Here is a 13,974-nt window from a genome sequence, read left to right on the forward strand (position 1 = left end):
GACATCTTTTGTGTCACACAAAGTTGTTACAGTCAACTGTATATCAAACACCATTGGCAAATACTTATTAATAAAAGCAATGAAGCGATAAAAATCATAGTCAATTCAAACTGACACCAGCGAATGAAAACAACTAGAGAATGTTATATGCATCAAAGCTCAGTGTAACTTGATTAAAAAGAGATGGTCTGACCTGTACCATAACATGTTTTCAATAATGAGAGTCTTAAATCTGTCTCAAATCTCAACCCATGGCCTAAATAACTAAAAAGGTCATGAGCGCCTCAGCTTCTCATCAATGTTCACTTATCGTGCCGACTGGCTTCACTCAGTGTTACGAGACAAAAAGCGGCCCCAGACACTTAAAGAAAGGGACTCCAGAAAATCAGGAGACAAGCAGTGCCTGGCTTGGAGTCCAACCTCAGACAGACACCACTGGGAGTAGAAATAAACACAGCTACAATATGGCTTTTGTTACTCCAAGGGAGCGGGGAGAGGAAAAGAAAAAAAGGAGCAGAATCAGGAAATGGACCTTCGTTAAGATCGGACGATTCACGAAAGACCAAGACACCCTGACGTACTGAAGGTTATGACATAAAAGGTATGTTCCACTGCAGCAGAAGGAAATCCATGAGTGAGATAATATGTTTCTGCTAATGGGTGAGTGGCTCTGCCAAAAAGTCCAATTTCCACATGCAGCACCATGCTTTCCTATAACCTGAGGAGGGAAAAAAGCCCCTGGTCAGAAATACATATCGGAACAAGAACATTTTAGGAAATTAAAATTCCACGTCGGAGTACAACTACTAATGATAGTGGAAGAAGTGATGACCGAACTTGAACAGGAATCCCATTCAAAAACATCTTAACTGCTGCTTTCGGTAACACAAACATAGTTCTGTGTTGTTGCACTCGACCCTCCTCAACGCTTTCTTTCCATTTCTCCACTCTTTTTCCAAATTTCACCTATTTACTCTGCTTTTATTGCTCCCTGTGGGTCCTTCTAATTTGGCCCCTTGTGCTGGGCTTTCTGTCGAGCATATCACCTTTCTCTCTGCTCAGTTTTCAATCCTTTCAAGAAGTTTGAATTGACTTCAGAGACCTGTCTCTTTCTCACGCCATTTCTCTGCCGTCCAGAGTGGATTACTCAGAGGTGTTCAAATAGACGCAAAGGGGAAGGAAAAAATTGGGCAAACCATGACCTAAGATGGCAAAGAGAGAAGGCAGGTGTGTTGTGTTCCTCTCAAATTCAAGCACGAATGTTTACAGCTTCAGCCATACACAAGCTTACACGTTGGGGGAGATAAGAATTACAAAAAAAGTACAGAAACACGCATATCCTCCACTATCAGCATGGAACGCTTGTGAACATAGAGGGTTATTGATCTTAGAGACCCAGCAGGTCTATACATGTGTTTTGCCAGAACAGGAGAGCAGGCTGAGAACATGACTGAGTGTTTCCCAACCATGTTTCCCACTTCTCCGGAGCTCCTAGCAGATTCCAGTATTCCCCGGGGAAGCTGGAGTGAATCAGAGGCTGGACGCAGCGTTTCCAACCCGAGTCTGTCTGCTTCTGTGGCTCAAAGTTTGGAGGAATGAGGAAACAGTGGTCTGTTTTTTATTAAAACGTCTGATTGGGGCTGGATTGTACTTACTTTATGTATTGATGTAATACATGTATTTATGTTTCTTTACATGGTTTGCTGAATAAAATGACTATGTTGTAGGCAGGGTTTCCGCTAGGATTTTTTCTTGCCGGTCAAGTGTATGGAAATAATTTATTTTACCGGACAAATTCAAAACTTACCGGTCATGTTTCAATAACATATGTTACAAATGCAACTATAATGTTAACAGGTTTTTTTTCCCACCCCACGAAGGCTAAAGGATGATTAAACTCTGGTTCTTCGTCGATAAAATATGCCTGTAGAAAACGGCTTCACCATAAGGTAGTCAGATTAGCTTTGGCTGCTATGCTAACATCACCTGAAATACCAGAGAAACTTTCATTACAGCGTTGTGATGCCAAACAGCATCAATTCTGAATGAAACACATTCACTGATGGGGATTGGGGGTATGCATCAGCTGCTTGTGGGACAGTCACACAGTGAATACTTTCAGCGGCCGCTGCCGGAGAGAGAGCAGATGCCACTAGATGCCACCAGCTACCACAGATGCCTTGGAAAGTAGTGGCATCTGCAGCTGCCACCGGAAGTACTGGCCACTGCTTGCAAAAGCCACAAATTGAGCCAGGCCCTACTGAGCTGCCGTGAGCTAACGGCAGACTAAAAGCGGGTGGACGAGCATCACAGCAGCGGGCGGTAACTGCGCTGAACCACATTAATAAACAATGACCCACGGCACTCTGGAGAAAAGGATAATGTTTGAGAAGTAGTTCTTTAATTCAATCTGGCTTCGTATGACTAAAAACAACACGATCATCGACCCGACGCAGTCCCCAACTGTTGTTGTTGTTGTTGTTGTGAGCGGCGTTAGGGACAAAATCAGCGACGTAAACGGTGATGTCATGACGCAGCACCAGCAATGTAATATAGTAAATGTCTAGGGATAGCCTAAATTATCTAAGTGTTTTATGAGCATTATTACCAGACATTTTGACCGGCAGGTTTTGAATTTACCTGTTTATTATTCATTTTATCAGCTAAAAACCGATAATTACTGGCGAACGGAAACCCTGGTTGTTGGGCTCAAGACCTCAGTCATTTTCTGCCTAATCAATGCCAGTTTATCTACACAATCCAGCATCATTTTGGTGTATTTCTTTCTATGGAATTCTATGAGATTACCAATCTTTAAACAATCCTCAAATCACTCACATAAACTTTTATTAAACTGGGAAAGGCTACGACAGCCAATGACATCTAAGTTATAGTTCAACAAACCATAAGCAAACAGAACCTTACCAATGTTTACCATCTGTATTTGCCCATAATTTAATTAATACAAACACATCAAGAGGCGGCTGTTAAAAATGAGAAAGGTTATGTTACCGTTTTAATTACTTCTTTAAACTCAATTTTTACATCTGATTAAGCTTTAAACAAACATTTTAAACTTGGTACTTAATGTGAAAAGCTCTAAAAACATAAACCAGGTAGTATAAATTTCACAAAAAGTTCTAAATGCTGTTCCTTGATTACAAGTTCTTTATATAATTTGAATGAAGACTGGCAACAGAAAGTTTACATTTTGTGCAAGCTTTATGCCAAAAAAAAACTATATTAGGATTTACACCCCTCTGTTATCAAGAACGTTTTGATTACTGATTTACATAATTTTAAATAAATTAACAACAGTTATTTTATTACTTTATCTCTCAGAAACTTTTAAGGGGCAAGCCAAAACAAGCAAGCCAAAACAAGCAGAAAAGGCCCCCACGTATTGTATCGTAATTACTATGTCTAGTGTTGCCGGGTTAAATGTGATAACTTATCATGCTATAGATGTTGCAGATCATCATAAAGCTGACATCAACAGAACCTTTGACATTTTCGGGCTGAGTCACAGTTACATTTGGATTTGTGGATGTGTGCGACTGCGATGAGAAGTACATTCTGGGTAATAATCCCTGGTCTGTTTGCTCCGCCTGGCTCTCAGAGCAGGAAACAGAAACACCTGCAAAAGTGTGTGTGTGTGTGTGTGTGTGTGTGTGTGTGTGTGTGTGTGTGTGTGTGTGTGTGTGTGTGTGTGTGTGTGTGTGTAAATCTGTGTTTGTGTGTGTGTGTAAATCTGTTGTGTGTGTGTAAATCTGTGTTTGTGTGTTAAAGTGTGTCTGTAGCAGTACACTGAGGTGGCTGTTGTTTTGGTGCCAGCCGTCCGGATGCTAGCTGTGCCCACTGCTCTTTTTCATTTGCCTCCACTGTGCACGTGCACGTGCGTGTGCGTGTGTGTGTAATACTGCACTCCAGGTGCCAGCTGCCTCATCAACACTGGTGACAGGGTGCACTAGTCCAGACAGTCTACCAACACACATGCACTTTCTGAAACATGACTCTATAGAGTGGTGCAGGAATGAGTCCTCAAATCTGGAAATGAATCAGCATTTTAGCCTTTCAATTGTTTTATGAATGTGTTTTTGGTTGCATGATTTAAAATCTGCTTATCTATCAAGCCTTAAAGATTCTGTTCTATGGCATAGGATACAATTCTATATCATAAACGTTTGTTTGCCTCAGAGCTTATTTTCCTCAATATTGGAAAAGTCAAATGGAAAAATTCCACTGCAATTTGTCGAGGGTAGGCCTTGTGATGCTAACCTCTGGGTCGGCCAATAAAACTACGTTGCACCTCTCTTTAGGTGACGCTGTTATCACAAATTAAAATAAGACTTACTTGGTGCAGTCATTGAAGAGCTCCTTACATGGACTCTGCTCCAGCCTCTCCCGACACCCAGCCACCACCTCCTGGGGAACGTCTGGCAGATGGGCTGCCGACTTTGAGGGATACAAAGAGAGAGAGACAGGAGGGTGAGGCGGGCAGACAGACAGGGAGGGACAGACATAAAGTGCCATGATGGTGTAATATGATTGCAGACTGTCCTGGCTAAGACAACAGATCATTATCAGTCAGTTTGTTCTGTTTGTGAACTGTAGTGCCTGCTCATTTCAGCTGTGGTCACATCTCTGGGGTTATGTTTGTTAGAAGTGATATTCCTGTAAACTCTAGCAAAGTTCAATACCCTTAGGGATAAAAGGACTGGTGTGGTTCTGGTAATAACAAAACAGGTAAAAATAACTGAGTGTGATATGGGCATACGATATGAACAATATACCCGTATATATAAAAAAAGAAAATTCTCAAATGTATTTGATCTTCTAGTTAGATAAAAGATGTAAACTTCAAATGTAATATAAATATCTTTATTTAATAAAAAATCTTAATTTAATCTATTTTTGAGAAGAACAGGCAGGAGACACAAATTAGAGCACAATGTAGGGGAGATAACCCAAAAAGTAAAATACTATAATAAAATAACAGTGATAAAACTCAGTAGACCTTAATTTAACTCCAGTTTATAATTTTTAAATGCAATTTGGTTTATTTTAAAAAAGAGCAACTTGTACGAAACCCAATTTGCTCCCAGGTAAATATAGTATTTATAACTCATTTATTTGGACGTGTGTTACAGGAAAGTTTATTTCTATAAGTGTGCATCAACATCATGATATATCAAGTCTAAATAGAGTACCAACCAATAGTGCTTCTAATTAACCATCGAAGCGAACCAAAATAGAGGTGTTATCACAACCTAATGCTGGTGCAGAGAGCTGTCAGTAATACACTAACTTAAAGGTTATTAGACATCTTTGACGTCACACAAGAATAAATCTAAAGTTGTTACAGTCAACAGTATACCAAACACCATTGGCAAATAGTCATTAATTAAAGTAATGAAGCAATAAAACCATAGGCAAATACAATCTGACAACAGCAAATGAAAACAACTAGAGAATTTTATATGCATATTGTGTTTAAATGTTAACAAATATCATCTTTCGTCCGTATCCATGAGCTCTGTTATTAAGCGAGTGTGTACGCATACCCCATTATTAAAGTATGTGTCTAAAACATTCAGTCCACAGTCCCTCCTCTTCTCGTCGGGAGCGAGCTGGTACATGGCCTGTCGGAGAACAAACAGACGTGTTAGCAACAACAACGGCCATACACATTCAGCCATCTTTAATATCTCTCCAAATAAGGTCAGAGAGAGAGAGATGGACACCAGGACGCAAAGAGGAAGGATGAGACGGGTAGAAAAGAGAAGGGTGGCGGGGTTAATGAGGAACAAGAAATTAAAAGAGTGTGGAGCCGCAGACAAATAAGAGAGATGCTACAGAGGACAAAACATCACACCCTAGTCAGCGGCAAACTGGAAACGGTGTTCATTTTCACGCTTCGTTCTGTCACATTCTAGGGTTAGGGTCTATGTTTTTTGCGCCAGTTTAGCCTTTATTAGAGAGTGACAGAGTAGGTGACACGCAAAAATGGGTTCTGGGTCGGATTTGAACCCGGGATCATAAATATACCCTAATCCACAGATTGTGTTTGTGGTCAAACATGGCTGCATGCAGGGAGACAGGATAAGTAGGACCACTTTATGCCGACTCTTTTGTTTGGAAACAAGGTTGGTGGAGAGGAATTGGACTGAGAATTGCAGCCCAGGCATGACATCCTTGGTGTGAGTGTGTACCTATATGCCTGCCTACCTACCTAATGTAGGTCCTTATTAAATGAGCATGATTCTCCCCCGTTTTCCTTTCACGCATACCTCCAGGGGCCGAGACACAATCTGGAGTCTGTGTTTGCCTGCTCACCCAGGGGACCTGCCTCTGACGTGGGCTTGACCTCATGGAGGAGTGCGTGGAGGAAAGGGAGGAGTGTGCCCTGCCAGAGCCTGTCTAAGTTGCTAATCACCCCCCTTACGCCCAACCCACCCACTCAATCAGTGCTACTGCCAAGAGCAGGCAGAGGACCAACTCTGACTTTCCTTTCCTAGTCGCTGCTCCGTTTCAAGGGGGTCTCATGGGTGAAATCACAACGAAAAAAAAGAGGTTGAGACAAGTGCAAGAGGATGAGTGAAAGAAGATTAGTTATGCGATCATCAGATAATAAGCAGAGTGATGGTGTAAGCTTTAGTGAAAGTCTTACCACAGTGTCCATAAACTCGATGCAGCGCTTCAGCTCTGGCCTGGTGTCACAGTACTGGCGGAACAACAGCCGGCCAATGGGCTGCTTCTCACATAGACTGGTGTAGTCCCTATCTGGACAGGGAGGAAAAGGGAGAGAGAAATGTCATTATAACACTAAAGATACAAGAAAATAGGGTAAACAAGAAGCAGACAGGAATAGTGTGAAATCTCAGATTAGGAATTATTACGAAAAACTAATCATTGTATATTATAATACCTCAAAAGCGGACAAAATGAAACATACTACATTCTACACAAGATAATCTTTTTTTTTATCTCTAAACTTTCCCCTTTTTTGAGACAAAAAGCATTTAAAACACACATGTCCTAAAAGTTAGCCAATGTAAGCTAAAATATGGATGAGATATATTGAAGGCTAACAAACCAAATGTTATTTTAACTTAGCAAAACAGAAAAGGGGCTCAACTTTTAAAGCACAGGACAATCGAAGGACATTTTAATATTAAAATATATTTTGACCCTCAATGAAACGCTTTCAGCTTTCCAGAATGACTGAAAAGAATCTGAGAAAAAAACAAAAAGGACAAAAAAAGCTAACTTAAGTGGAATGGATGCCAACTAAGACAGGGGTCAACTTTTAGAACCTTTTCCTCAATAATGGCAACTTTGTAAACATGTCGACTATACTACAATGTCTTTTTTCAGTTAGGGAACACTTTTGAAATGATTTTTTGCATCATGCACATCCAGCAGCTTGATTATAAACACTCCGACACTGCAGATAGCCTACTGTCCAATGGTGAGAGTGAAAAATAAAATGGAAAATTCCCCCAAAATTAAGCTATCCCTTATTAAGTATATTTGATTATGCTAGAACATAAAATTTAAAAAAAACACTGCATGTCTGTGTTTCTTGTATGTGTGTATACCCTATGTGTGTGTGTGGGTCTCATGTGCAGCTGGCCTCAGCCTATTAGGACTAATGGCATCCATTTGAGTCATATTTCCTCTGGCACCAAATGAGGAAGAAGACCCAGGACGTTTTCCATCACTGGCTGACAGTGAGGATACACAAACACACACAAGATAAACATACAAACAAAAATAGGCCACACACATTCACGTACACACTCGTGGATGGAGGACGAGGAGGAGGGATGCATGGGATGAATATTTCTGAGTGGTGACAGTTCCAGGACAAGCTCCAGCAGTAAATCAAATCTTCACAACAGCCCTCCTAGCAGCACTGTTTATTACCCAGCATTCCCTCTGCAGCTCCTCATTCAAACTCGCCACTTATACGACCACAAAACAAAGTTATCGCTTTGGTGAACAAACAGCGAAGTGTAGAGATATCACATTTTTATTGCTTCCCGTTCCACTGTGCAACTGCTGTGTTTTAAAAAATCTGAAGAACAAAAGCTCTTTCAGAAAAACTCGCTGAGAGATCTCTAACTGGATTGCGCCGCGCCCACATTCAGACACTGCCTTTCATCTCCAATCGGGATCTTTTTTTTGAGGCATGCTCTGGTGTTTCCCTATCAGCTGGAGCTGGGAAATCCCCTCGCAATCATAATTCATAACAGCAATTTCAGTGCGTCTGTGCAGGAAAAATACTAGGAGCTGTTTATTTGTCAGGAATACATGGAAATGTGTTTCCCTATATCTCCATTAAAACCTTCCATTCAAACATTGGAGAGGTTGTCAACACACTTGTCAAATGAGGATAGATGGGACTGTAGCTCAGGGGGTAAATGGGCATCTACCATTCAGAGGGTCAGTGGTTCAAGCCCCTGCAGTCGACTTGTCAAAATGTTTTTAGGCAAGATACTTATCCCTAAATTGCTCCCGTAGGAATACAGTATTGCAGTCACTTTCTATAAAAGCATCACCTGAAATAACATGTAATAAAAAAACTGGAATGATAAAGAAGTTTCTAGTGAGTACATGTGGCTTCTGTTTATTTGCAAAATGGGCAGTGTGAACCTAAACAAACCAAAAACATCAACTTTTCCACTTGGGTTCAGAAGAAACAAACGATCCCGGTTTGTAGCGTTAGCCTTTGCTAAGCTAGAGATTACGGTTCATTTTCTTTTGCATGGGAATTTTGTTTACTGCGTATAATTATTTCCCTAAGGCTCTGGTTTACAATGAGCCTCCTGATAAGGTTGCAGCGTCTTGCTCCAGAACAGGTTTTTTGCTGTGAGGATTTCAGGGCGGTTTCAGTGTAATTGCTAGTGTTTCCGGCTGAATCACATTAAAAACCGGTCCCCTCTTTTAGGTGACACTCGATTTGCGTGTTAAAAAAAAGGCAGAAACTGTCTATGGTGCATTGTTCCTTAAAGGATATCTATGTTTCTAAGTAACAGGCTTATTGAGCAACCTAAGTGACGCCACTTCAACTGATGCAAAAGCAGATCATTTATGGTTTACTTCATCTTTATATGTTAATATGATTACACCTTTTAAACCCTAACTCAGATTCACAACATTTATTTAGAGGCCTAAATTCCTGTTACTTATTAGCAATATTTTCTCAATAATTAAACTTATTTTGTCCACATGTTTTCATCATCAATATGTGTATATGAATGGATAGAGGAATGGGTCTGTACTCCAGAGATAATTACATATACATCATGTTGGTTGGACATTTTTGGCCTTCTAGGAAAAAAAAAATACAGATAGTGTAAAGCCTCCTCTATCACACACCACTTTTACTCGCCAATTAAAAAGGGGAGAGTAGCCTCAGCATGACAGCCTTGTGTATATACTGTGTTATTTCCCCGATATAACTTGTTTACATTTTAACGGTACACAGAACATCGGGACTTGGCAACAACCTATGCCCAGAGACACATGAATGATTTTAGTAGTTGTGTTTTCATAACTTAAATGGTAAACACGACAATTTAGCATACACCTGGAAAATCACCAACTACCACAAATAGGTAGTTCATGTCCTCCTACTGTATTAAAAGGAAGGGATGGATCAATTCTGTAAATACTTGTGGTGATGACTGTCGTTTTTTGCAGCTGTATAGGTTGGCCAGTCAACATTTGCTATGTCAATGTCCAATTCTTAATATTGCTACAGAAACAATTCCAAATCAGATTATTGTCCTACCAATACATAACATAATGTAGAAGGTAGACATAAGAAAACAAAGGCCTGAAAATAGTGAACATTTTCTTGGGCCTGGATTTGGGTTAGTGTGCGAGAACATTTGTGTCCAAAATGTTCTCTTTGCGTAAGAGAACCCTCTTCTTTTTTCTCAAGAAAGACAACCTGTAAAAAATAAGTAGAGAGCGAAAACAAGAACATATAAGACTACGAAGTGTCAGGGAAAAAAAGGGGCCGGAAAATGAAAGGATAGAAAGGAATGCAGGGAGAGTTGTAAAGCTTAAACCAGCCAGGACTTGTAGCTGTCTTAGCCGTGAGGTAAGCTGCAATTACAACTTAATTAAAACTCCATTAGAGTGGTGCAGGAATCCAAAATAAAGGCAGTGAGTTAGCATTCCTCCACTTCTGGCTCAGTCTAGAAGCAACGCTTTTCATAAATTATTCTACTTCATACAATACATCAGTGAACACCCTATTGGTAAATGTAGGAACCTTGTGTCATATAAACAGTGGTTGCTAACAAGTGACTCAATTAAACTACGAAACTGCATCATCCCGAATATTAGCCGCCTTTAGCTTAGTGGTGGTGACGAGAAGTCATGCGAATGTTAATTAGTTAGTATAGCCTAACATTGGATTTTACTTCTGCCGCTTGCATTTACACTTCAAAATTGAATGCTCAAATATCATAAACGTGTGTTTGCCACGGATCTTATTTCCTGCAATATTACAAAATTCAATTAATAAATCACATTGGCTTTTCTTTTAGTAATGGGAGCCCTTGCCATGCTAAATAACGTGTCAGCATGCAAAAATACATCATCACTGCCCCCCGTTTTTTGGAGCCAAGAGTGAGTGACGGCAAGCCAAATGTGCACAAGTATAGGCATGTGCGATGGGTTTGGCTACGCTTTGAGGCCTAATAGATCAAAAGACCAAGGGGCAGGTGTAGTGCATGCATGGAAGGAGAGGAAGAGACAAGACGAATTGGCTACAGGCCACATAATGTAAACTAGGCTTCCTACTAGGAACACACTTGTCAAGGCTAAGGTCAAATGGCTGACATTTTCAAGGCAAAACAAAGACACTGCGATCAGCCGCTGCACTGTGTGTACGGGCATGCCTTTACGTCTGTGTGTTTGAGTAGGCAAAAGGGATTATTTTGATCCTGCCCTCGGTGTGATAGGGAAATTACGCAATAGCGTCTACGTAATAGTGACGTATGTAACCCTCGACAGCTGCTGCGCGCACACACACATAGGCATATTAAGGCTGTATCAAGAATCTTCTGCAGAGTTATAATAGAAACGACAAGAAATGTGCAAGAAATGACGAGCACAATGCTTCTTCACACTTAAGGTGAAATTTATGGACTGTTTTTTAAGCAGGTGATCTATCAACGCTGGTGACTGATGCATTCAGGTTTATGATAATGAGATCTGCAATTTGTGATATGAAGACAAAACGACGAGGAACACAATCGTCGTTGAGTAAGAGATATCACCGTGGGGAGTATGTGCATCTACATCTCTTTCACTCCCTCCTTTTCCTCTGTTTTTTCTCTCACTCTCTCCTGTCCTTAAGAGATCTTTCTCCCCAGTTGTAAAAAGCGTCTCCCTCACTGGATTTGTTTCTGTTTTGCTCTCTCCATAACTCTCCTGTTCTGCCACTCTTATGTTCCTCTGAAGTGGTGGAAAGAGGGAGGGAGAGATGTAGATAGTGGGAGGGGGAGGCATGGAGACAGAAAAAAGGGAGGGAGAGTATGTGGGGGAGGGTAGCACTGCAATCTCTGGCAGAGATAGCTGTGACGCACTACTACACACATACAGGCACCTACACACACACATACTCGGAGTGCTGTGGCATTCAGAGGAGCGGGGTGGGGGGGTGAACGAGGAGATAATGTAGCCCAGGAGTGGAGCACTTGCCTGGGACACAGAGAGAATCCTGCCCCTACTTTAAACAAAATCTGGATGTGGAGAACAGGAAGGAAGCGGGAGTGAAGACGTTTTGATTTGGTGTGTGTGTGTGTGTGTGTGTGTGTGTGTGTGTGTGTGTGTGTGTGTGTGTGTGTGTGTGTGTGTGTGTGTGTGTGTGTGTGTGTGTGTGTGTGTGTGTGTGTGTGTGTGAACAGACAGATAGTCATGTCAGGAGAGACTTTGAGATTAAGAAACCGCTGTGTTCAAACTGATTTCAGACACACACACATGTATCACAAAGTGTTTCCTGTCCCCTGCCTGTAACTGCGGGTGGAGACGGTTAGAAACAGGAAGGAAGTCCAATCTGAACTTCCTCCCGCATTCGGACCCACCCCAACTACACAGCATGGCACGTTATCTTCATGCCTCACACCCACCCACACACAGACACACACACACACTCTACAGGTTTCTTACCGATAGTGCGGCGTAGCTCCTCACACTGGCTGATGTGGGGGAGTTTGAGCATCTCTTTCCATTTCTTGCTGCGACCATTCCGCTTCCCTCCTCCACCTAAGAGACACAAAGAGATATTTAAAATCAGCCCTTCAATCAAGTCACTGTATCGACACTTTGAGTCTTTAGCCACATCCGATGCCTTTCAATTTCGACCCAAGAACAAAAGGACATCCAGCCTAGTGTGTGTGTGTGTGTGTGTGTGTGTGTGTGTGTGTGTGTGTGTGTGTGTGTGTGTGTGTGTGTGTGTGTGTGTGTGTGTGTGTGTGTGTGGACCAGAGGCAGAGACAGCTGGTTCATCTCACCAGTCGCCTCTATGCATCATGACAGAGCTTGTGGTGAAGAATGTTTGACAGCTCCAAAGATCATGGGGCATGCACACATTTCTCAAAGACAGGTTTACATCAAAGAGCTTCATCTTGAAAAAGTAAGCAAGATTATGAGACGCCTTGGCAACCTAAAGGCCATAGACATTGCAGAATATGCACTGATAAAAAACACAGGACCCAACATGTTAAATAAAAACAAAATGTTCCCGAGAACCTGAAAAATAACTTTTTATCAGTCCAATCTTTAAATCTGGCGAGAAAGCCTTTGCATGCATTCACGTCAACATACTGTAATTTGGATACAGACCGAAACAAATATTCTATGGAGACTGCAAACTGCCATGTAATTGAAACAATAAAAGGTATTTTGGATAAAGGCCAAGCAACAAAAGCTGTATTCTTAGACTTTAAAAAAGGACTTCAATACTGGCAACCACAGTATGATGTTATCAAAACTGAACAACTTCCAATCATCTAAACATGCCGCATAATGGTTTGACTTGTACCTCAGGAGAAATGTTAAATGTTTTAGATTCAATGCAAGAAGATATCCCTCGCATTAGGGGCTCAGTTTTAGGGCCATTGTTATTTAGCATGTATATCAAAGCCCTACCTTCAAGTATCCCGGTGTTGGCTGCCAAATTCATGCCGATGAAACCATAATTTATATATGTGCCAGAAAAACTAGCAAGGTCGCTGATCAGCTTAATGAATCCTTACTTTCTGTATCACATTAACGTGAGTCCATCTATTTAAAAAAAGACTGTTAAAATATTTTATCTGATGAAGTTCACAATTTAAAGATCTCTGGAATTATGTTAGACTGTAAGATGTGCATACTATCTGGAATCCCAGCTCATCAGGGATGTCCCAACATTGTTATACTTCTGAGTATCAACTATAAAAGCCGTTTTCTCGCTGTATAACCATGAAATAAAAGTGATAGACAAAAAACCAGTGAGTTGACACAATTGGGACATCTTGGAAAAATACAATATGTTCAGCTTTGAAAGAGTTATTTGTTTTTCCAACTAAAACTGTAATTTGAAATGACTAAATGGTCATGCCCTTTGCCCATTTATTACATTTGTTACGAAATCCATGCACATCGGCCTCAATAAACGGTTACTGTCACAGAAGAGATGAGACAGAACTTCTTTCGGATGACCAGTTTTTCTCTGTTAAAAAAGGAACAAAACTTACGGCCTGTGAAATGACTTTTCAAGCAGGGCTTATAGAGAAGGAACATTGTTCTCACAACCTATACCCCCATAGAAACATGTTTGTTGTATGCTTTTGTAAACATATTGTTGTGTTTATTAGTGGACCTATTTTTGTGTATTTATCCATGTCTTTGTTTTTTTCTTTTGCATTGTAAATTATTTTAAAGTCCAACAGGTATTTCAATTAGCAT

General features: G+C 40.8%; 1 protein-coding gene across 2 annotated transcripts in view; it reads right to left on the reverse strand.

Moving 5' to 3' along the window:
- grk4 (G protein-coupled receptor kinase 4) overlaps window positions 1–13,974 on the reverse strand; it is a 55,683-nt gene that overhangs the window by 25,181 nt on the left and 16,528 nt on the right. For both annotated transcript variants that reach the window (XM_063882798.1, XM_063882797.1), the window contains exons 2-5: window positions 12,193–12,288; window positions 6,671–6,783; window positions 5,565–5,642; window positions 4,355–4,455 (exon numbers count right to left, since the gene is read on the reverse strand). In XM_063882798.1, the coding sequence (XP_063738868.1) occupies window positions 4,355–4,455; window positions 5,565–5,642; window positions 6,671–6,783; window positions 12,193–12,288 (388 nt within the window). The remainder of the gene's footprint in view (window positions 1–4,354; window positions 4,456–5,564; window positions 5,643–6,670; window positions 6,784–12,192; window positions 12,289–13,974) is intronic.

This window comes from Eleginops maclovinus, chromosome 5 (assembly GCF_036324505.1).
Source record: "Eleginops maclovinus isolate JMC-PN-2008 ecotype Puerto Natales chromosome 5, JC_Emac_rtc_rv5, whole genome shotgun sequence".
Lineage (NCBI taxonomy): Eukaryota > Metazoa > Chordata > Actinopteri > Perciformes > Eleginopidae > Eleginops > Eleginops maclovinus.